Source organism: Homalodisca vitripennis, chromosome 8 (genome assembly GCF_021130785.1).
Source record: "Homalodisca vitripennis isolate AUS2020 chromosome 8, UT_GWSS_2.1, whole genome shotgun sequence".
Lineage (NCBI taxonomy): Eukaryota > Metazoa > Arthropoda > Insecta > Hemiptera > Cicadellidae > Homalodisca > Homalodisca vitripennis.
This window is the reverse complement of record NC_060214.1, coordinates 34,043,988-34,070,115: the sequence shown is the minus strand read 5'-3', so window position 1 is coordinate 34,070,115 and position 26,128 is coordinate 34,043,988. Positions and strand designations below refer to the sequence as shown.

At 32.7% G+C, this 26,128-nt stretch overlaps 1 protein-coding gene across 2 annotated transcripts; it reads left to right on the top strand.

Moving 5' to 3' along the window:
- Positions 1-203: 203 nt before the first annotated feature.
- Positions 204-23,279, top strand: LOC124367536 (E3 ubiquitin-protein ligase RNF25-like). Of its 2 annotated transcripts, XM_046824464.1 has the most exons (7): positions 204-402; positions 6,201-6,269; positions 7,010-7,250; positions 12,611-12,753; positions 12,900-12,969; positions 16,904-17,110; positions 21,659-23,279. In XM_046824464.1, exons 1-7 carry the CDS (start codon positions 386-388, stop codon positions 21,689-21,691), a joined length of 780 nt encoding a protein of 259 aa, XP_046680420.1. In that variant the 5' UTR covers positions 204-385; the 3' UTR covers positions 21,692-23,279. The 2 variants fall into 2 exon arrangements, with proteins under 2 accessions (XP_046680420.1, XP_046680421.1); XM_046824465.1 differs by lacking the exon at positions 12,900-12,969 and having other exon boundaries at positions 12,611-12,823.
- Positions 23,280-26,128: the final 2,849 nt, after the last annotated feature.

The window sequence follows — 26,128 nt, the reverse complement described above, 5'->3', positions numbered from 1 at the left end:
TGAATAAGGAAAAAATCAGTTGTTTTATTACTTATTATGTGAAGAAAAGAACAGATATTACAGTTTCATACATTTTACACTAAGTAATCATGCAAGATTTAATTTTTTTACGTTGCAGTCTTGAATGTAAGTAAAATATTGATTAAATCAACAGCTGCAAACTGTTGTCACACAATGTAAAAACAGCTGACTCGAGTGTGTGTTTTTTTTTTAGGTTACGAGGGACTGTCAGGGTAGCAGATTTTACTTGCCAATACTTATTGCTGTTGAAGTAAAATACGTAGGGTGGTTGCCAATCAATACTAAAGCTTTCTGAAATATTTATCATTGTCTACAACAATCTGTGTAATTTAGAATAAAATTGTAGTTTTCTCAACTTCACAACATGCATTCTGATGAAAGGTATAATATTTTGCATTTCGTGCAGATAATAAGCTACAGTAAAGAAATAATGTATACTTGAGGGATACCAATGACCTTATATTAGGTCTAGGTTTTCTATTTATTTTCATAACTTCTGTAAAAATATAAAGAACAAAATTAAATACTATGCCTGCCCTTGTAGGTTTTAAGCTTTTTCATGAGTTTTCTCTTTTTAACAATATAATGATTTCAATGAGTAGCCCTCATACTTGGAACCACTACTCATATAATATTTAGTCTGAAAGATTATATATTTTGTATTATTTCCATGGTTTAGTCATTGTATGACTATCAATTAATAGCACTTTATGTGATCAATCTAGGCCTATTTAAAAGCAAGTGGATCTAGATATCAAGAAATATCTCATTTTATGACTATATTGAAGGTTTTCATGTTTTGTTGATGTTAAAATGGTCAAATTAGCTTAGTACTGTTATTCAGTTTGGTCCTAATTGAAGATCAGGTAGGAATTAAAAATGTGAGATGATGGATTTTAACCATAATACTATTATATTGACTAGATGTTCACATAACGTAGCTATCATGGGAAAGTTTGAGGGTAGGGTACAATAAGCAGACCCGGTTTTTTTATATTGAAGAATATAATCATCGATACCTAATATTCGCATCTCGAATTCTAGACTATCAAATAATGTAAAAGTATCTATAGTCCTAAAAATCATGTGTTTTAAATTAAAATATGAATATGTAGAAATATAGGAAAACTCATAAATAATTCAGAAATGGGGTAGACTTTTAACACTTTCAGGGCCAGGACCAAATATGAGATGTTGCAAAATTTTTTCACATATATCCCCTTGTGACTAGTCAAAAGTGCCAGGCTAAAAATGGCGATTTTACAGTCTCTTAGATTAAAATTTATAACTTTTCATAAAAATTAGAGAATGACCTAAAAGTTACACCAAATTACTCGTATAGATATACACTATCAACAAAAAAATATATAGATGTAGTTTTAAGTAATTTAAAAAAAATAATGTTTTAATAGATTACATAAAATTTTTTTATTTTTTTGTAAATAAATAAAAAAGGAAAAATCATTTTACTGTGGAAAGCTATTTTATTATATTGTACATTTAGAAAGGAACAACCATAAAAAATTTTGTGTTATTTCTTTCATAAATAAATTTTTTATTACACATTTTTTATAAGTACGCATAATTGTACTTCACAACAAGTGATAAAGCAACTGACTCTTACACTGCAAGAAACTTAAAATAAATATTCACATTATGGATGTACCGGTAAACAGATGATTGTAGGATCCATAAATAGTTTCAATACAGTTAAAAACACTATTAACCAAGAAATATTTACACAATTTTATTTGAAATTTATTTACACTTTCTCTATTTACAAATATGCTACTTACAATTTCACTCCCGTGAGATCGCAAATTGTCAGTCATTGTAACTACTACACACAATAGCTAAGCACGTAACTACTAACACTACTAATATTTACAACCACAAAATAAAATAATAAAGGAGAATCCAGCATACAATAGTACGATTACACTAAAGCATAAAGAATTAACAACAATAGATCGAGTCAGCTGATAATGTCACGTGACAATTACGAAATAAAAATGCATAGACCTCCAAAATAAAATTGATATTAATTATCTACAAATATACCAGGGAATAAAAAAACATAAAACTTTAATCATTTGACGTCGTATTTATTTAAGAAAACGACGAATATCAAGGTGACTATATATTGCCGCCTGGCGCTTTTCGCGTATGTCACCGACGGCAATATATTGCCGCCTGGCCCAGAAAGGGTTAATAAGCGGCCTACATTCGTTAATCGGTTGTTTTAACGAATTGTTTGATGTTTTTATCTGAAGGCATAATTCGATAGTACAATTTATTTAACTTGGCATATGATTTCACCTTATTACTTATAGCAGTTTTAATGTACCTAAACAATAAACAGCAAGAAGTAACTAATATTTTGAGTCTGAAAATAACCCATGGGGAGAATTCTTTCCTCCATTTCACAAAAGCTGTTTGTTACTCATTGCTATTAAGCTGGGCAAGTTATAAATATTGTAAGGTTTCTTTGATCTGTAAGTCTTTGCCTTAGTTGGTTTTGTTGTTTTGTAATGTTAGTGTTAAATGTATGTTTTGAAAATTGTAATAAACGAGATTCTTCTTGTCACGGTAATTTATTATAACTCTTATTGTGTATGATTTTTTATTTAGAAGTTAGTAATATATCGAACAATTCGACAAAAACATCCGAATAACGAGTGTAGGCCGCTTATTAAAAGTCTCCCCAAGAAATGACATAAATAATAAATGAACGAACGAGAATGATTAAACAGGAAAACTCATAAATAATTATGAGCCACAATTCATATTGTTTATAGGTCATAATTATTGAATTGTTTATACTTATACACATGTAATTATATGTTATTACGTGTATGTATAATAATAATTATTATTACTGTTTTATATATATATATATATATATACACATAATCGTATATATAAACCGGGTCCGCTTATCGTACCCTACCCAAGGTTGATTCAATGTGAATGTTTATTTTAACTTAAGTTCATCTGCGTCTTAGTGTAGCATCTGAAATATGACGTCACAGACTTGACTCCTGCAATCTGGCGTCATTTTTGTCTAAAGTAATCCAATAAAAGTCTGTGACAAACAAGCTCAAAGTGAATTCTGCATATGTTTCAACATCAGAGACACCTAAACTACAAGTTATAGTACATTTTAGGTGAAGAGGTATTATTGTCTCATAAAAATACCCTTACAACATACAATAAAACACATACACAAATACCCACTTGGTTCAATTGGCATTCATTGTAATAATTATTGTTTTTATCATATGTCTTGGTTTTATCGTTATTTATTTTTATAGTACTTGTTATTGTATTGTTTGTTTCAAAGTTATTTTTAATTTTGCATGTGTTAAGTTTATTAATTATAATGTTACTTATTAGAAATCTACATATATCCCATGGTTGCCATGAATTTCCTAGTGGACGGAACTGTCTTGAAGTTTTCTGATTTGGTTGGTGAATGAGCATTATGTCATTTACTGTCGTTTTCTCTCAGGTGATGCATAATAAACCCATGTTTCATCTCCAATAGTCATACGAGCCAGGAAAGAGTCTCCTTCATCGGTATAATGTTCCAGAAACGTCAGTGCTGCAGCCATACGCTTGGTATTGTGTTCATCTGTAAGCAAGCAAGGAATTCACCTTGCACAGATTTTTGAATAATGCAGATGGTATTTGACAATTTCATGAACAATTGTTCGAGGCACATTAGAAAAATGTTCACAGAGTTCATCAATTGTGACATGCCGATCATTCCTGGTCTGTAAGGACAGATGATCTCCCTAGTCATGTGTATTTTGTGGTGGTTCAGAAGTCACCTTTAAGCTGTTGGTCCCCAGGTTGTGTCAGAGAGGGCTTCTTAGCCCTAACTTCACCTGGTAAAATAAGAGCTTTACTTTACTTTACTATTCTCCCTCCCCAGGTTGAATTTGTGACATCAGTGCCAAACAGATGACTCGTCCATCATATTGTCTCCATACACCTCCTTTAATTGGCGATGAATATCTCAAGGTCGAACATTTCGTGCATCGAGAAATTTAATCAGTGACACAACACAGGCAATGCTAGCGTCACACAACCTCGCGCAGAACAGGCAGACAAGCCGCTGACACGGTATGACCTTGTCAAGGGGCTACACGTATCGTCAGTGCTTCATGTGGTGCAAACGGTTACTACTTTCCCGATGGCCCTTGTATTTTCATTGATATCAACACAACTATAGACTTTTAGTGTGGATGGGTTGTCTAATATTCAGATTCGTACATGATTCCATCTGTGAGCAGTGGACATTGCACTGATAAAAATGTGGAGGACAGAATCCACCCATAGGGTGGGAAAGAATAATTTTATAGGCTCATAAACCTAAACAATCTACTACTTAACCCAATTGTTAATGAGACAGCTCTTTCCTAAGTTATTGAAAACCTGGTTGTAGATTATCTAACATTTAAGCTTATCTGTTTTTTTTTTTTTTTTTAAGGAAAACATGGATTTAGGAAGAAGAATTCATCGACTGCCATTCAGTGAACAATTCATAGCCACTAGAATCAATAAGAGTTCTTTAATTACTATGCCTGCAAAACTGCAGTTTAATTCCTTACAAAAAGAACTTAAGTCAATACTGTTAAAATTGAAGTAGACAAAAAATGTCTACACTACCTCTAGGATACAACTTACAGCAGAAAGATACAAGAAGATAGAGATTGGCCACACTACTGTAAAAAGGGATTTCATCCACTATAAGCCAATGTTTCACCACACATAAGATGGTTATTGTGTTAATATAACATTTCAAGATAAACAACTTGATAATTTTATACTATCCGGAAGACACTATGTCCCTATGTACTTCTTGTTATTGCTTCTGGTGAAAAACAAAAAATCATCAAGATAGTATCTTAATTCAAGCCCATGAATTTTAATTGTAACTTTTGTTATTTATAATAAGTACTTATGTATTTGCCTACTTATACAGCATAATAACAAATAGTAGATAAGGACAGAGTGGCCTATGGATAATACCGTACAAAGTAGTAACAATTTTGTTCCTCAAACACAATGTTGACGGAGCATAATCAGTTACATTGATCATGGAATTAAAAGGAATTGGGGTTTGTTATAGGGGATTTAGTTAGGTCAGACCAGCTTAATTCTAGGTTATTTGTAAGGAAACCACACTGTAAGTTCAAACCTTGCATATTAGAAGCAAACCCAGTGAATTAGCACTTTTGACCTATTGGAAGAGATTAACGTGATGATCACTTAAGCGTACTGAATTACACGGTTAAGTCAAATCCATATTATTATTGATAAGTGCTAGTCCTCCGTAGTCGACCTCTGCTGTTTGTCCTTTGGGCTTTCTATTTTCCGAGCGAATAAAAATAGCCCCAGTGTTCTTCCACTAGGCCAAATGTCTACCGACTTGGCCTTATCTTCAAAATGAAAATCACAGCTATGGACTCTGCATTTTAGGCTGGAATGCTGCTGCACTAGTTACTGAATGTGCCAGTCCCAAAGTGCTCAGTGAGGTTGAATTTTTACCATGAAAAAGCACTTGTTTACACAACAATTCTACAAACGTTGTAATCCATTTCCCTACACTCACATGCCTAATGAGACATGGAAATTAGATATTTTATGTCATGGACTTCTTCAGTTGCACCACCTCTTAACTTTGAAAAATCTTTTACATTCAAATATCCTATAAGGTCCATGTTCAACTTAATTACATGCTATAAATACTTAACAAGAACCTGTAGATTATAACAATAAGTAGCATAAAATAGAATCCTGTAATCTACTCTTACCTGATAAATAAATGAGACTGGTGCTGTGGTCTTGAAATCCAGTTTTGTGGAATTTGATTTTGAGGATAGTTTGGAGCTGATATCTATTGAAATCAAGTTTCTGTGTTATCTGACATCCACATTAACTACTTCAAAGACATGTTAAAAATTATCAGTTGGAGGTTGGAATTTGACATTTTACACTGGATGTTAGTGTCTGAATTTCCGAGATTTAAATTAATTTTAAAAATATGGGACCCATGAACAGGATTTTAATTAATGATGATTATAGAGACACAGATGCTGCCTCAACATTTTCATAATTTTTGATCAATTTAGGTTTTTACTTTATTTTTTATGTTGTGTTGTTTGTTCCAGGGTCGATGAGGAGTTGGAGGCTCTTCAGGCTATCTTAATGGATGAAATCCACATAAAAACAGACGACAGGTAAGTCATCAATGTGTAAAAAAAAATGCGTTACCAAGTGTGTTGAAATTTAGAGTCCCTTTCTTAGTAATATCCAAAACAGATTGATGTTGTGAATCATTTCATTTAGTGTTTTATTCTTGTGTGTTTTTTTTGTCAATATTGAAAATTAGTAAAAGAAGAAGGTCACCAGTAAGTAAAGGTTGGTCCTCTTGCAAGAAGTACAGAAAAGGTGTTCTCTCCATATGTTTACATTATTATTAATTTCAATGTGTTTAATCCCAGTCCAAAGTGACATTGTGTACTTGTATGTGTAGCATGTGGAAATTTTGTATGCGCAAATGATTTTGGAAAAATCACCAAAACTTGTATGTAGAAGGTAAATTGCTTGAAATTTTGTCTAGTAGCTTGTATGTTGATATTTCACCATAAAAACAAATTAAAATTAACGGTTTAATATATTGGGTATATTATTATACTTCAAAATTAAAAACAAGTTTTTCATTGATTTGTACTTATAAAAAAAGTATATGTATGTTTTTGTAGTTAAGGTCACTTTATTAGCAATTATTTCTGATGAAAAGTAAGAAACTTATAAATTTGTAAACAAGAAACTAAATTTTACTCAAATTAAGGGTGGTATCGAATAGTTCCCTTTCTTGAATAGTTCTTAATTTATCAAGATGTATAAATTGTTTACCTTTACATAATCAACTGGAAATTACATATTACATTTTTCCTAACACATTTTCTTTTGGTAGAGGTAAAGCGGTGGCTGTGGAAACAACTGTATACCCGTGGACTGCGCTGGATACGCAGCAGCAGTATGTCCGTGTAGATCTATCCATTGCGCTCCCTGCGCGCTACCCTGACATCAGCCCTGTAGTGACACTGCGCAACCCGCGCGGGCTGGAGGACACGACTGTAGCAGCCATCGAAGCACAGATACATGACAAATGCGACGACTTCCTCGGCCAGCCAGTCATCTACGAGATCATCAATGTGAGTAACTGCTTAAGTGCATGTTGAAACCTGCAGTCACCTTTAGACTTGATTTTCATTACCACCAAGAGCTATGAAAATGGAATTAATTATTTCACAAAATTGTGAAATAATTAAATTATCATTTCCTAATTATTTTATTTATAGTCTTATATCTCAAATGAAAAAGCAATTAATTTAACTCTGTTAATCTTAACATCTCTATCCTTAAATCCATTGCAAATTTTAAAAATATAGTGGTATGTCTAACATACAGCTTTTTGAAATAATATTTCTAAGAAAGCATTAGAATATTACATTTGGTACAATTATAAATGCCTTAATAAGTATTTGTATTTCTATAAATAACTCTGGAACAATATAACAGCCTTTAACACTAATGTAACAACAGTAAGGTTTAGTCTAGAAGGCTGTGAATTTTCCCTTTATTACTATTTTTAAAGTATGTTTAAGTTAATTTTGAATATATTTGCTCTAATTGTTAATTGTGATTTTGCATTATTCTTGTTGCTACTATGACCCTTTATTTTGTTTTTGGTCTATTATTATAACCTTTGTTGATATTTGATAGATTTTTTTCTGCTTTTGGCCTGTGAAATTGAGTACACTTTGTTCATGAAAACCGGTATTTTTAGTTTTAGAATGCCAGTTAAGGAGATTCTATAGATGTTTTTGTATTTGTTCTTTTTGTTCTCAAATAATAACATAAATTTAGTTTTGTTAATTGAACTGGTTCATGAACTAGGTTAGTGGCAGTTCAGGAACTAGATCAGGAGTAGTTCATGGTTAGCATTTGTGTCAGAGGATTAGTTCTTTCTATGGATGGAATCTATGGGCAGTTTCACATTTCTGTCAAAAACTTCTTCCACGTTGTCCTCTACCAAGTTCAAAAGAACATGTATAAGAATATCATCAGTCGTACCATTTGCTGAGAGGTATTGTTCAAATTTCTGTTCTCGCTTCTTCCAACATTGGCCAAAATAACCTGTATATGTATGGGAATTGAAGATTGATGACTTTTTGTCTCCATTATTTATGTTATAATTTGTAATTGTCATGATTTGGTGTTATAATTTGTAACACATATAATGATGAAAAGCTAAAGATGCTGTTTATGCATAGATAATACTGTCACTTAAAAAAACAATAAGCTATCGCCTAAGTGACATTTTGGTAACTCTACAGGAAGAATAAAATCGTTTTATTGGCAAGTCATTGTTTTACTACTGCAAGATACAATACTGCTTAACTAACATTTTTAGTAAATTGAGTTTTTGAAACTAGCACATTCTAATATAATATCCTACATCAACTAGTGGACATAATTTGGGTAAAAAAATTAGGTTGCTAAAATTGTGAAATTATATTATTCAAGCTATCAATGAAACACCTCTCTATATGAAAGCATGGAGCATCTAAAGTTAGGTTGTTTTGTTTGTTACAATTCTGCAATGTGTAGATTGGCAGTGTGTTTTGGGTACGATTGTGCTGCAACCGGAATTTTTTGGCCCAAACAATGTACAAAGTTGATGCAGAAGCTCTCTCAGAATGCGCTGGTAACAAAAACTCGATTTTGTTAAAAATGTTAGGCAGTATTGTGTGAAGTGATATATACATTCAAAATTAAACCGTGTATGTCTTAAACATTTTTTCGTAATATATATTTATTCAGTCTCTGCATGGTTTAACCTTCAAATGTTTAAATTTGTTAATACTAACTTGGATAGAAGTTATTTGCATCACAAATGTTCAAATAGTAGAGATTACTGTTTATTGTCAAATTTTCTATATTCATTAAGATAGAATTACATCTTTTCAAACTACAGCAACAAAATAATGTTATGGGTTTGCTTGAATGAAACACTGATGAATATTGGATCTACTAAATATTTATTAATCCTACAAATATATCTAAATATAATAAATATCTACTGTAGACTAAGCTGGCTTTGAATAAACTACTATTTACAAAACTCACTAACTGTCACTAATTTATTTATATATTACAATCCACTATTGACTATTTAATTACACACTAATCTATTTAACACTGACACAGTCAATAATTATTAACACAAATCTAGCTGTCACGAATATTATGACTAGTTCTGTCACTTCACAAGTTCACTTCTGGAGCTCAACTCAACTCATGTCACTACAGCTCCAAAGAACATTCAAGTAGAGAAGTCCAGAACCCACTAGACGAGTGGAGAAGGATCACAGCGCCCATCCACTGCTCTGATAAGAAAGGGCGGGAACAGGAGGCTCAAAGAAAACTGACCTAACCCACTGACTGCTCCCCTTGAATGCTAACGACGCTATTCACTTATTTATCCCTTTTGTTATTGTCAGGAGTCTCGATGGTTCGGTCATGTTTTCCTATATCACAGGTTGACCTGTTCATATGGAACATTCTTCCACATTCTCATAACACTACCCCCTCCTTAAGACTGTTCTGCCGCAGAACAGTATCTTCAGGGTTCAAGGGGGACAGCACAATACCGTCCTCTGGATCACGTCGCCCTGTCTCCTTCGTCTCTACGTTCTTCCAAGGAGTGAAGATACAAATGATGTTGATTCCTGAGTCTTCGGAAGACCTTCTCCAACATTGATCAGACAATCTTCCAGTTTAGACCATTGTGGCCACAACCTAATTTAGAGATGCTGAGCTTCGTCACACCTAAATACTGCAGGTGTGCGCACGCAGATTGTCCAGACTTTTCTACAAGTCCTGATATGTAGATTCCTGACACGGTTTTTTCCTGGTCACGAGGTAGAACAGGTGCTGATCCCAACATCGAAAGTGTAGTACTTTCCCTGTTACTGGTCTCTGGAGCTCGAGTTCCTTAATTCCCCCAAACTTCTTCTTGAAGACAGTGGCGATCCCTTGAGTATATCCCTCAGTATGTCAATGGTTTTTGGTTGTGCTGGTGACAAGTATAAAGTTTTTTCGTAACAGGAGAATCAATACCATTATTTAGTGAAGGCCTATTAAATTTGTTGTTTGTTTTTAATTTTTTTTTTTAATTTTCCATTTTATGTGTTTGCTCTGGATAACTTGACAATTCACTTAATCTACATGTTCCTTTAATTTTAAAACCATAGAAAGATGCCTTAAAATAAATGCATTTCTTTTGTTTCCAAATTTTCAATAACAGCAGGCCATGGAGCATGTCCCTTTAAATTTGTCTCACCTTGATGATATTTTGAATATTCCATTTTAATTTTTAAAGTGTTAATCAGGAAGCCAATACTATATTTCTTAATATAGAGATACTAGCGGGCCCGGCGCGCTTTGCTGCGCATTTCAATAATTTTTTGCAAAAGTTGCCCGCGGCTTCGCACGCAATTTCCCGTTGAAAACAGTACACTATATTCACTTATTCTTTTTCTATCACATTCTAAACATTGCTGAGATAATTGATAGTCGTTCCATCGTGAGCCTCTTGGGCGTATTATGAAGGTATGTACCATATTCCTGCCTCTATCTAGCTGTTACCCACGGCTTCGCACGCAAATCTTAAGAACCGAAGTCCTTATATTACTTAGTAAATTTTTTTTTTACTATAATAAATTTTAGATTAAATTAGTTATATCTCCGATGCCACGATTGAGCTTGCTTTGTTGTCTCGATCGAGAGAATATGTACACACGGAGTTTTGAGAACCATACTTCTGTCAAAAAAAAACAACTAAGGTTGATTTTATAACATTCTTTATATTTGTAGCCAACGTAAGATAGTAATTATGATATCTGCATTACTCTTCTGATCAAGCATGAGCATGGTTTATATTAAATAAATATTGCAGTTAAAGGTGAATTTTTACGTCAAATTTGAATTGTATTATCTGGATAGTAAAGTCTATGTTTAACAGTGATTGCAAAAACAGTTTAAACAAAATTTGTCGTTTCTCTTAAGCTTACTCTATGCTTTAAAACTATAAGTGTAATATATGTTTACAAAGAACAGCTGATTACAAATTTGAAAAGACGTTAACATATGTTTGCTGCAATGCATTTCTTATGGGTATTTCTGTAACCAGTGGGGCGGAATCCTGAATCGGGAAAGGGATGGGCATAGCTTATAAACCTTCTCCGTGGAAAAAATACATATACGTACAAATTTTCATCATGATCGGTCCAATAGTTCACGATTCCATAAAGGACAAACATACAAACATTCATTTTTATATATATAGATTTATATTTAAGTGTATAATAAGTATGGTAATAATCAGTAAGTATTATGCCAACATTCAAAAAGTTCAAATCATGAACTATTGACCTTATATTGTTATTAATGGTGGACAAAGTAGTTAATTGAAGACAGTAAGCAATAGTGGTTGACCTTGAGCTGCTATTGTCTGCCAACTAGATCTACATGCAGTCCGACTAGGTAACCAAGTACAGCTGACTGACAATGCTAGCTAATACTCTGCTCACCAACTAGATGTTACTACTGGAGTCATGTTTGTAGTTCACTTCCTGCCAGTGACTTTAATTTTTAATAATTATTACTTCTTGTTATTCACAAATTCCATTTTCAATAACAATTACAGTTGTAGTGAGAGTTACTATAAATGGTTACACCGTGGACTGTCTCAAAACTTTCTAAATCACTATTAAAATCCTGCTTAAAATTATGTGGTTTTATCTTCTAGAAGTGTAAGTCGCATATTTCTTATTATATAATTTATATAGTTTATTTGAAAATTAAATAAAAAAACAAGAGATTTTATATTTATTGCAAGCTTTTAATCCACTTGTTAACCATTATATAACTTTGAAGATAAAGAAAAATTAGAATAAACTTTTAATTATCTTCACTGTGTTACTGTCACTCACCCCGACATCGACTGGTCCTGAATGTGGTTAGGAAGTACCTCATTTAAAATCAACATTGTGAACCAATGCCTTAACCATGTCTGTCTTTCTAAATTCTTACATTCCTTCCATACCACTCTCTCACTTCCCCTCACTCACTCTTTTTCCATGCAATGTGAGACAGGCCACCTGTTCACGATGTATAGCGGTTGAACCGAGAAACCTACCTTCTTCGTTTTAACGCAAAACCCCCACATTTCGATCCCCAAAGAATTAAAGAAAATCATTTTTACACCCTAAATGGCACTTTTAGGGGTTAGAGGTCATTTTACATCACGGATGGGTAAAATGTATACAGGGTTTGCCTCACTCTGTATACTTGTAATTTAAAATATTGGCTTTAAACTGTGCTGTTGTTTTCAGTTATTATTTAAATCACCCTATCTCGCATTAGAAAGATGGAGTATAGAAGAATAGTGTGTAGATTTAGCACATATTTAGTTTATGCCATTTTTGATGGACTGTTCCGTTATCAGCTGGTGAAAGAGCAGTTGACAGCCTGTAACGTGCCATGCTGCCAGTGTTGCATCTGCCTCTACGGTTTCCGTCAAGGCGACCACTTCACCAAGACCCCTTGCTATCACTACTTCCACAGCCACTGTCTGGCCAAGCATCTTAGGATCTCCCACCGCATCTTCAATGAGGAGCAGGACAAGCTGCCTGCCTGGCAACGCACAGACACTTTCCAGGTAGGTCTACTGTCACTCACTCTTTCCTCTCACATCTCAATTCTTTCCATGGCCAATGTCTGGCCAAGCATCTTAGGATCTCCCACCGCATCTTCAATGAGGAGCAGGACAAGCTGCCTGCCTGGCAACGCACAGACACTTTCCAGGTAGGTCTACTGTCACTCACTCTTTCCTCTCACATTTCAATTCTTCCCATGGCCAATGTCTGGCCAAGCATCTTAGGATCTCCCACTTCATCTTCAATGAGGAGTTGTGATGTTGTGTAAAATTCCAGCATTAATTTGAGTAAAATGTAATGTCTTATATAAAAATGTATGACTTCATTTTTTATAAAAAAAAATCAATTTCTTTTTGCTAAAGAAGTTGTTTAACGATGATGATTTATATCTAACTTTGTTAAGTACGAGTAGATTATAAAATAATATTTTGTGCAACTTAAGTTTTTTATTTATTTTTTTCGTGTTTAAGTATAGTAATAATACACCCAAAATATTAGACCATCACCTTTATTTTATTTTATTTTTATGTGTAGCATTTTACTATACAAGTTACTACACAAAATTTCAAGCACTTCTCTTGTTAAATGCAGAAGTTTTGATGACTTTTCCAAAGTGTATGCGCTTGAGATTTTCACATACTACACATAAGTTTGCACTACGTGACTTTGTACTGAATAAAACACTTAAATAAAATAATAATTGATATAAAGAAATAAGTTATCCTATATATATATATATATATATATATATATATATATATATATATATATGTATATAATGCTGTAATACACACATATGGGCTATCACCTTTCCTGCAGTTTTTTTTTTTTTTTTTTTTTTTCCCTCTCTTCACTTTCTGGTGACCTTTTACTAATTTTCAATATTGACAACAGTAAAAACATCACGAATCACAACACTAACAACATTAATCGTAATTACATGACAAACATTGTAACAACTACTGCACTATAATATGTTCTCGATATTTTTGAAGAACGGCTCAAATTTCATTTGGAATTTGGTAAATGTTAAAGGCCAATAGAAAAAATTTAATATTTGTAACTGCACACCATGGCAATTTTTGTGCTACATCCTATGTCGGCAGTGAAAGGGTTTAAAACCATATCATCAAAATTTTAAATACGTTGAATCATTTTTTGTGTGTTTACTTGTTATGTCAAATTTCACAAGCATTGCTTTTAGGAGAAAAAAAAACATGTAAAAATAATGTAATGTAAAATAACATGTAACTGTATTTACTATAATTTGATGAAAATGCATTTTTACTGTTCTTGAGATATCAGTATAGTACTTTAGTTTTTACTTTACTTTAGTTACTTTATATAGAATTTCTATTTAAACCAAAAAACTAACTAAATTAAACTACTATTCTCACTGTTTTAATCACAAATTAAGTACTTGTCGTCTCATTGTTTTACATTTCTTGAAGTAGCTTTTTGCTTTATGTGAAGTTGACATACACATTTTGAAAATTTTATCAGCTAGATCTGACCCATAGAAAATTAACTAAAAAACAAATAACATTTCTGACTCCCCGTCCCAGCAATATTTATCATGTGGGATAAAAGCTAATTTTTTGCTAAACTGCACTTTAATTAATTTAAAATACTGTTATTAGAGAATTTGTCAAATCTGACCATTACTACTTATTTCTTTGTATTTGTATTGAAAATACAATAGCCGATAAAATCTACCAATAACTTACTTTCTGTCGAGCGTATTTTGTTTGCCAAGGTTTGCATTATTAACTGCATATTACCATTAATAAAATATTAAAGTAATTTAAAATATTTTATACAATTTAAGCCATTCGACTAAACAAAGTACATGTACAGAATTATACACAATGTTAATATGTATTACTCATCTGTTGTGCACTACAGACATTTTACCAACATTGTGGTATCACCTCCTACAGGGTTTTACCCTTAGACATGCTAGTTTCAACTTATAAACAAGTTCATGCAAGTTAATGAATGGTCGCATAGATTGTGGTGAACTCCTATCTCAACTTAACTTCCTTGTGCCTCGGCCCACGTCCAGAGTCCAAGCGTTATTCAGTCCTCAGTTTGCACGCACCAGTCTCGGGGCTCACGCTCCTGTCAATGTCATGATGCGGCTGGGTAATACTCTACCTCAAAACATTGATTTATGCTCTTCGACCCTGGCTTCTTTTGTCAGCGGAATTAGAGTGATTTTGCCTGATTTGTATGTTGAATAAGCTTTTGAATTGTATTTTGAATCATCATTGGATAAGCTTAAAGTTATACTATTAATTTACAAGAATTTTTTGTGTACAATAATATTGAAATTTTTAGAAAGTAATTTAAATTTTGCTTGGTTTGGCTATGTCCTAATTTATTTATAAATTCATTCTTATATTGTGTTACCATTTATTTAAAATGTCTTCAATAATATATGATTTATTTATTAATATTGCTTAAAATAGTTTATATGCACGAGCTTTAATAATATTGTAAAATTATTTGTATTAAATGCTGCAATGTTAATCTGTTTTGTAGCATCAATAAAGAATTATTGAATTATTATGCTTTTTTCAATCACATTTAAGATACGGAATGACATTGTGGGGCAATAGTAGTGGTGTATAAAAAGCTTTTAAATGGCAGAGAAAGGCATTAAGAGCTGTTAAGAATGTACCTGAAAGAGAAACATGTGTACCAATTTTTTAAAGAACTAATAATAATGACTATTTCCAATTTGTACGTTTATTGTTGTTTAGTGAATGTTTAAGAGTCGTTATGTAATTCTTTAACTAGAAAGGAAATTCATAGTTATTTTACCAGAAAAAACCATATTCTAGAATTACCTACTATCGTCAAACTTGAAAAAAGTAAAAGCAGCCACATATATATATATGAAAATTATGCTATTTAACAAATTACCGGAAACAGCATGGTCTGTACCTATAAACAGATTTAAAATAATAGTGGAAAGCTGGTTAAAAGAAAATTTATTTTATTCTGTTGATAGCTTTTTTAGCCTGTGATAGTAACACTATATTTTGTTAATTGCATTGATATATTATTTTTTTAATTTTATTTCTGTTTTTGTATTAAGTGTATGTATGTGTTATTGTTATCATAGTTTTATATAGGTTATTTATTTAATTAATATAACTCGTTGTTACCTGTTATTATCTTAGAAATAACTACAGAGAATATGATATCTGTCACTTAGACCGAGATTTATATTAAGAAAATGGTTAACCCATTGACCACTTATCACGGTACCGTCTCGTGACGGCCGACGCGCGGGGTACCAAAAACACCGATCACGAGCCGGTACCCGTGAAGACGACATACGTTATTAAATATTTGTTTCAGCAATAGTATGGGCTCAAATAATAAAGTTTATATATTAAACTTAAATTAAAGAACGTGTAATATACATATGAATATGTATTAACCCCAGAGAAAGAATGTAAATCTAGGTATAATACTATACCCTTGCGCTTTTTTCGTGTTTGCTAGGATTTGTGTAAGAACACAAATGTCACATTTTACTAAAATCTACGTAAAATTTGAAAAAATTAAGATAAATCAATAAAATAAAATTTTCCTCTTAAAAAATTAAATTTCCTATATAATTACACCAAACATCATATGTTTTGTACTAAAAACAATTTCTTGCTTTCAAAATTTACAAAAAAATAGTTTTTTTAATTATTCTTCAAATTAAAATAATCTTATATACTTTAGTGCTTATAAATTACAGTATATTATAGCCCGTTTCATTAGCTAAAAAACAATGGCTCAGTCAACCAAATAGCAACAAAATTGAATGTTTTGTGAGAGTTTTACTAAACCCTTGCATTTTTTTGTATATTTAATTGGTGGATTTATACAAGAAGGTTGGGCGCAAGAATATTGAGTGGCTAATGGGTTAATTGTAAATCTGATTTTGTCAATTGCACAATGTGTTTAAATTCTTGATTCTTGATTGATACCTTAGACATAATTTGCTTTTTCATTTGTGTAAATTATTATGCCTGTAAATGTAATGAGAGACAGGTTCTATGAGTTGTAAATGTGTACAGGCTACTTGCCCCGTATGCAGGGCAGAGGTGGTGTATGATGTGGAGTCGTTGGGTACCGCTCCACCCCCACTAGACCTGCTGCAGGCTGACAACTTTACACCCTCAGCAGAGTTGAGGCGGTTGCAGCAGCAGATGGCAGCACTGTATCTTCGGCAGAAGCAACGTGGCGGAATAATACAGCAGGACAGTGCTGTTCTCCTGCTAACTGTGAGTGTTAACCATCCCTTTATCAATGACCTTTTAGATAAGCTGGAAAAGTCAATAATTCCTGTTAACCTTCAAACTGGCAACTGCAGTATATACAGCAGTTAGGCCACTCGCGTACTGCCGTATGTACAAAGTTTCGGTTTAAAACCGAGAATCAGTCAATGGCAGAATAATAGAGCTTTCGTTTGAGGAATATTATCACTCAATAAATCAAACTTCATTCCTCTTTGTATTGTTAGAAGAAGCGTCTTGTGCAAGCAACTGTTTGACTGTGACCAGCTGACCGGGCCGACTGTCTTATTAGTTACATCTGCTGTTGTGTTTTAGTGTCTGTCTAATTGATGTATGTTCTGCTTATATTTTGTTTTGGTTATTAGTAATATAGCTGATTACTTGAATGAAGTGTCTGTCTAATTGATGTATGTTCTGCTTATATTTTGTTTTGGTTATTAGTAATATAGCTGATTACTTGAATGAAGTGTCTGTGTAATTGATGTATGTTCTGCTTATATTTTGTTTTGGTTATTAGTAATAATAGCTGATTACTTGAATGAAGTGTCTGTGTAATTGATGTATGTTCTGCTTATATTTTGTTTTTGGTTATTAGTAATAATAGCTGATTACTTGAATGAAGTGTCTGTGTAATTGATGTATGTTCTGCTTATATTTTGTTTTGGTTATTAGTAATATAGCTGATTACTTGAATGAAGTGTCTGTGTAATTGATGTATGTTCTGCTTATATTTTGTTTTGGTTATTAGTAATATAGCTGATTACTTGAATGAAGTGTCTGTGTAATTGATGTATGTTCTGCTTATATTTTGTTTTGGTTATTAGTAATAATAGCTGATTACTTGAATGAAGTGTCTGTGTAATTGATGTATGTTCTGCTTATATTTTGTTTTGGTTATTAGTAATATAGCTGATTACTTGAATGAAGTGTCTGTGTAATTGATGTATGTTCTGCTTATATTTTGTTTTGGTTATTAGTAATAATAGCTGATTACTTGAATGAATTAAGTCACGCTTAATTTCAGGAATAAATCTAGTGATTTGAGACAACCATTAGCTGAATAGGAACAGGCATTCTTAACAGACTAGTTCTAGGTAATACTTTTTATGAATAAAAAACTATAGCAACAATAATAAGCAAGTATTATTATTTCTTTAGCTTTCCTGAAAACCGTGATGCATAATGAGTCCATACATAGATTGAATTTCAGTGTTGTGAAGCAATGGTACAAAATTTTAAAATTACAATGTTAGTCGATTTTGCGCTAAAATTCAAAAATTGCTAAAAAAAGTTAATATTTTTTCAGTAAAAGAGCTAAAACTAAAAATATTTTTTGGTAAGTATAAAATTGTGTTCCTTTTGTGTGGTTTGGAATTTATATAAACCTTCCACACATATATGATGATATAGTGCAAAGTTATAAAAAAGTCTTAACAAGAATTATATTTAAACACTGAAATTAAATTTTTTTGAAGGTAGGAAAATGTTAATGAAGATAATGTATTATTGCTATTTGGAATATTCTAAAAACAATCATATACGAGGTCTGTCCAAAAAGTATCCGACTGCCGACCAGTAGGCGGGCCGCGGCGTAACCGACCGGCTCAAACCGGTTTTTGGAGGGGAGGGGCGAACCTACTCCTTTCCATATTAGGCATTGAATACAATCCGGTCACTCAGTGAGTCACAGCGCTCTGTTCCGTACAGTACTGCTGTATGTGTGCGTCGCATTTGCATTAAATTTTGCCAAAATTTGGCCATTCAGCATCAGAGACGATTACTGTGATACGGAAAGTTTATGGTGACATGTCAATGGGCGATACACAAATAAAAGAGTGGTTTAGGCAGTTTAAAAATGGCCGCATATCAGTGGAGTCATGACCGATCTGGCAGGCCTTCGACGGCCAGAAACGCTGAAAATTTTGAATGTGTTCTTGCAGCAATTAATGAAAACCGTCGATTGACTGTCCGAGAGCTGGAAAAAGATTTAGGAATATCAAAATCGTCAATTTGTAACATTTTACACAAAGATTTAAAAATGAACCGTCTTTTCGGCAAAATTTGTTCCTCGGCTGAGTGATGACCGATCTGGCAGGCCTTCAACGGCCAGAAACGCTGAAAATTTTGAACGTGTTCGTGCAGCAATTAATGAAAACCGTCGATTGACTGTCCGAGAGCTGGAAAAAGATTTAGGAATATCAAAATCGTCAGTTTGTAACATTTTACACGAAGATTTAAAAATGAACTGTGTTTCGGCAAAATTTGTTCCTCTGCTGCTGACAGAAGACCAAAAGAACTGTCGACTTGAAATCGCACAGGACAATCTGGATTTGATAAAAAGTGACCCAGGGCTATTTAAAAAAGTTATTACTGGTGATGGTTTATGGCTACGACCCTGAAACAAAGGCTCAATCTTCACAGTGGAAAACTCGTGAAGAGCAACGGCTGAAGAAAGTAAGACAAACTCTAAGCAATGTCAAGACAATGCTGACAGATTTTTTTTACCTGGACGGTGTTGTTCATCACGAATATGCTTCAAGAGGCCAGACAGTGAATAAGGAGTATTATCTTGAGGTCCTAAGGCGGCTACGAGATGCAGTGCGAAGGAAACAACCTGAACTGTGGACAATCCGTGACTGGATCCTGAACCACGACAACACGCCAGCTCATTCCTCAAATCTTATTCAGTGTTTTTTGGTCAAACACGACATCAACCAACTACGACAGCCTCCCTACAGTCCTGACATAGCTCCTTGTGACTTCTGGCTATTTCCGAAATTAAAAATGCCTTTGAAAGGAAAAAGATTTGACGATGTTGAACAAATAAAACAAAATGCGACGAAGGACCTGTTAGCCTTTCCGCAAAATGATTTTAAGGAGTGTTTCCGGAAGTGGGAGGAGCGTTGGAATAAGGTAGTGGCTTGTGGAGAGGAGTACTTTGAAGGGGACCAGATTGCTGTTGCCGCCGAGTAACGTCAGTTCATGCCAGATGTCAAGGTCGGATACTTTTTGGACACACCTCGTATAATAAGTTGTATATCTGAAGAACTTTTGAGAGGTATATAACAGTTTAATGTAATTCTTACAAACAGCTGAAAATAGGATGCCAGTACAGGAGCAGGCACCGTCAGCTCAAGGGTTACAAATTTTCACTTTTCACTGTACAAGAGAAAAATGAGTTTTAGACATTTCCATGACAAGGGAATAGCGTGACTATTTGGGTGTGCGGTACACTAGTAGCATGTCAAAAACGTTTAATTATCTGTATAGTGTTCACTGGATCCATTTGAAAGAAAAAATTTAAAAAGAATTTAGGACCCAGAAACTAGCCTAGTGGTATACCAATCAATCAATCAATCAAAATTCTTTATTTACATGAATATAGAGTACAGTAATGGCGTCGTTATTAAAGATGTGTAGATTTCATGTCTTAAAATTGTATATACAATAATAGGTTAGTTGAAATAAGTCAAGAAGATATAAATAGGTAACAGTTAGAGTTAAAAAGAGATGATTAAGCTAAGTTTATATATGGTACAGAAATGTTACCATAAATAGTCAGACATTGAAAAGTTCTTATAGGGTGTAAAAAGATTTCTGTAGCAGCCAGGTCTTGAGCGATGTCTTGAAGTTCTTGTCTTCTCTACATCTCTTTAGGGAGTTGGTTGAAAAGTTTTCTCTCCATGTAGGTAGGTTTCTTTTCAAACAGGGTGAGGTGGTGCGTTGGCAGGGCATAGTCATATGCATTTCTTGTGTTATAGTTATGATTGTTACCTAGGTGGTCAGGTTTCTGAGCTATTGTGTAGCAGGTGGCCTCGCAAATATAGAGTGAGACCACTGTCAGGATTCCAAGTTCTTCAAAAGCCTGATGGCATGACTGGTGAGGAGTCAGTTCTACTAATATTCGAATAGCCTTTTTTTGCAGAACTAGAACACGGTCCCTGTTTCTTGCTGAAGAGTTTCCCTATGCTAATAGTCCATACCTTAGGTGGGACTCAACTAGAGAGAAATATGCTGTCCTGGTAGTGTCTTGGTTACAAGAACTTTTTAACTCTTTTAAGAGCATAAATACTGGAGTTAAGCTTACTACAGAGATCGTCAATGTGTGGATTCCAAGATAGCTTGTCATCTATTATAATGCCAAACTAAACTCAATTAACCATAATCATAATTTAGTATGATTAACCATGTATCACAATGAACATTTACAAATACAGCAATAGCTGTAAAAACAGTAACATCGTCATAATATACAATTAAATTATATACATCAAATTAAGTCATAAACGGTGTTACTCAAATTATTAGTGATTATTCAACTTAGCATTTCTTAGGAACAAAAATATATATACATATTCTGGAGTAAATTTTATGACCTATACCAAAATCATCTAAACTTAATCTTAAAAGTTGTGGTGTTAAGCAAACCAATTTAGTATAACAAATTTCTGTACACAACCTCCACTATAAAATTAAAAATAATTGTATATCCTGTCAATTAATTATTGATGTCAATGAAACAATTACGTGTTCCAGGAGGATGGAGGTAGTGCAGCCGATAACAGATGACGCTTGTCGCCATTAACCAAAAAGTACTTCGTCCTCATCGACGAAACCTGATCGCACCCCGGTGCAGTGGCAAATTCACTTAATTCTTGTTAAATTAATCAAAGTCAGTACTTGTAAATAGATGTAAGAAATTATTTATTATTGTTATTTTATTTCTGACAGTACTCTGTACTGGCTTTATTGTGATATTTTTAATAGTTTGTTTTTTAAAGTAAATATTATATACAATAATTTTAACTGATTATATTGTGCCCCGTTAAATGGAGTGCCGAGAGTGATATTCTTTGTTATGAATAGCTTTAAGTATATGACTTTTATTAAGTTTTATTTATTTTATGCATTCTCACACCTGAAGCTTTATAAGTTTATAACACATAATCAGAATCTGATCAAATCTCAAGATGTTACATTACGTCTTATCATCAAGGTTATACGTTATTTTTGGTCAATTGAAATTTTGTGTCATATCAAATAAATAATTGATGACCTCATATTTGGATTGTGTGGGATAATATTATTTATAATTGACAGTGCATTTTAAATGCATTGCTTAATCAATCATAGGAAAGATGTGGACAGTACAATATGTTTCTCAACCGTAGTAAAAATATTTATGAAAAGGTATGTTAACCCTCTCCTGTACAAACGGCCAAAAGGAGTCAGGTCTAACAAGTGAATTTTTATAAGCAGTTATGTTTTAATTTTTTAAGTAGTTGCAAAAGAAGTTTAGAAAGTATCTTTTATTTTTGATGTCCAGTACCATGAAAAGAAGAAGCATATGTTTTGTAATTGTGCATGTTGTTACTAACTGCGCATCCAACTGTGCCAGAAAGGATGTTTTGCTTTATGGTTTGTTAGTTTTCTCAATATGAATAGCACAATTGAAAATACATGCCAAATTTGAATCTCATATGGTAATCACGTTTTCATAAGTAACCTCATATTGATATTATAATGTTTTCCATCAAGTTTGTGCTGTTTACGGACAGGATGTGATGATGAGTTATGATTACAGGAATCATTGGTGTCAAAACATTAAAAAATTTATAGATATAATTTTTTAGGACAAAGAGGTTATCAGCCATCTGAAGCTTGTTTACGGGAAGAATTGAAAAACACATGACAACACTTTTTGGGACATTTGAAATTTTATTACACATCCATGACATTTGACTACGAAGTTCATATTCCATATTTAACTGCAGATCATTGTATTAAGGAAGAATCTCAGGGGGTGGAAGCCCCGCAAATTTTTAAAGATAAACATTAAAATTGCACCTGGTTTTTAGTTTCAAACTGGAACACATTTATAAGGTCTTAAAGTTGAACAATTTCACGGGTAATATTACTGAGCGTATATTTTTGGATGGTATTTCATACCTTTTAAACCACCCATTGTGTCAGCACCCAAAATAATTTTCTATATAGGCCAATGCTGCAAATCCCATAGTTTGATTACTGAGTTTATTAATTATTTATAGTTTATGATGACTGTCATCTTGATAAGACTACACATTGCATTCAAATTTATTTTACACGCTTTCATTACATATGAAGGTTTCCAGTAGATTCCAAAGTATGTCAAAAATGCTCCAAGTGTTGGGTAGAAAATTCAGGCATAAGACAGACATTTATAATACTCTGTCCTTAAGCACACACATTTTGTAAAAACTTTAGAGAAATAGTGAGGCAATAAGAGTACTTAACAGTTATAACTCAATTTGGTTAAATGAACCATCATAAACAAAATACAAAGATATGAGTACAAAAGAAACATTCCACACAGTTGAAACTAAATTACGAGCGAATAAACACTGATTCAAAATCTAACAAATTAAAACATTATACTTCACTTCATCCAATCAAATGTAGTCTTAGATATCGTATATAATTTTCCAAATCCGTCTTAAGAATAAATAGCGTTACACTTTCTTGGAATGATTGATTTTCACTCAATCCAAATTGCCACAAAACGATTATGGCACTACTCGACTTCACTGTGCCATAAAATAAACACTATTTCCCTTATTCTAATTTTAAAAACTCCATTCAAAAAGCTGCTACATGTTATAAATTGTTTTAAAGCTTATTAAATTCTCAACAATTTGGTAGTAATAAGATTATTTGGCCCACACACTATTTATTAAAAAAATGTATGTTTCAGACTTAAGATTATACATTAACTTAAATGTTTAACACTACAACTGATGGGCTACACAATATACCATGTATTATATACAATTACTTTCAGTAAACTGCTAGGAATAATAATATGTAAAAATAAAACTTACAGAAACATTTCATATATTTACTGTAGTCCAAGGTTGGCAAAAATCCCAAAATTAAAAAAAACTCATTTAAACACATAATTTTTTTCTCCTTGAGGACAATTTCGGTAGTTAAACACGTACAATACTCCAAATATAATGTAGATTCAGAGTTTATACACTTACATTCCTAAAAAACCTGTAATAAAAGAACTATAAATGCAGATTTTGCAGTTACTTCTAGAAATATAAAATGGCAGTTCAGCAAAATATTGGTGCTGCCAACATAAATTTCTATAGAAATAAATTATATTTCCACATAGAAATATAAAACTATAGTTTTCGCTAATACAATATGTAAAACTTATTTTATGCAATCGTAATAATGCAATAAAGAATGAGTCTCGATCAAGATGCTAGCGATTGACCATGGGGTAAATGAATCCTGATTGTGACTCTTAGCAGCTCTAGGGTTAATATCAATAAAATAAAACTTATACTTAGTCTAATTGTGAAATGTCTTCTCCTATTTCCTCTGGTTACTTCAAAACAAGTGTTGGTGTAAACAGCATTACAAATCATTTATTTCACACAATTTTTCAACAATTACTGTGTGTTGGTAGCATAGAGAGTGTTAAAGCAGATCAAGGCGCTTTGATGTGATTGGCCAGGAGAGGGTTTATGAGATCTACTAAAATTTAAAAAAGTCTGCATGTTCGTTCGAGTCATGAACAGTGAATATTGTACGCATTTCTTTTACCAAGTTTGAATTCTGATGTTTTGTTCCCTTTTTTCTATTGAAATTAATAAGCCTCCAGACTGATACGCCAAATTTGGTGTGATGATAAAGACTCATAGGGATTTGATGTTGTTTTTTTACTAACTTATTTAGTTTTCAATCAGTGTTGTTGTGTCTGTACCCAAATAGCCACTGCACCCTAGATTTAGAATTCCACAATCTATGTGTATGTTATAGTATTGTCCATTTCATTAAGTTTTGCATTCCGTAATTATGTGGAAGAACACAAAAATTAATCGTTTTCTTTTGTTTGTCATTTTTATTATTTTAAGTATGTGCTTAGACCTAAGCAGGGAACTTGACCCCTTGGCGGTCTGTGATGTAATACCACATTTATGACAAGGTCATGAAAAAAAAGTAATAGTTTTATACCGCTTTATTGTCTGTTAGGCGATGGAATATTACTTATAGCTCTCATATTGTCCAATGACTGGCCTTAGACCATTGGTCCAAGATATCCCGATCTGAAATCCAGTCAAAACCTGCAGAAAATTGAGTTAACTAAAATGTCTTTGGCAAAAATGTTAAAGGTCAATTTTTAATGTTTCTGTATCTAGTCATACTCACTATACTTGAGTAAATTGGTCAATATTGCCTTATTTACCTAAACAACATAAACGGAAAAGTGATGGTTAGTCAGGTTAATGATGGGAAACGGAAAGTCTTCTGAACCTTTTTATTAAGAGTCATTGCACAGACAGACAGGTAACATCACTATTTAAGAAGGACAAATACTAGTCTTTTCCGTAAAGATTAATAGACTATGATGAAATAGAAGGAGAGGGTACGGAGATAAGCTTTATCTTATTACCTAGCCAATATCTCTTACTAAATGATGACTGTGTAATTCTTGTCTGGGGGCAATGAAGAGAATATTGAAGTTCATTGCTAAGAGTTTTCAACTATGCTACAGGGATTTTGATTAAAAGATTTAACAAATCTTTGATAAGGTTAAGGTTATCCATACGTTACTAGTGCAAAAAAAAAAAATTATCAATTAATGTACAAAAATTTTAATGAGTTAAAATCTCATTGGCAGACAGGGTTTTATAGACCTAATTATACAGTCAACTCAGTTGGTCTAATAGTTTAATTTATTATGTTAAAACTGAAAGATTCTGAAAGTTTTTAATTTATATTATTTATAGAGACAACCATTGATGCTGTAGATACAGTGCAGCCACACCACTAAAATATACTCAAAATGAGATATTGTAGTACAGAGCTGTAGTCAAGGTGTTGATGATAATTTTATTTACTATATACTGTAGTATGTTATTTTGTATTCCCGTGTCATATGCAATTAGTATTTATTTATTTATTTTTAGTTGTTTATTGATTGGTATACTTTTTTATAAAATATTTTGTAGT

What these genes read in the sequence shown, in the direction of transcription:
- LOC124367536 (XM_046824464.1), top strand. An exon ending in AACGCACAGACACTTTCCAG is followed by an intron (nt 12,970 to 16,903) that starts GTAGGTCTACTG and finishes AAATGTGTACAG; the next exon opens with GCTACTTGCCCCGTATGCAG. An exon ending in GTGCTGTTCTCCTGCTAACT is followed by an intron (nt 17,111 to 21,658) that starts GTGAGTGTTAAC and finishes TACGTGTTCCAG; the next exon opens with GAGGATGGAGGTAGTGCAGC.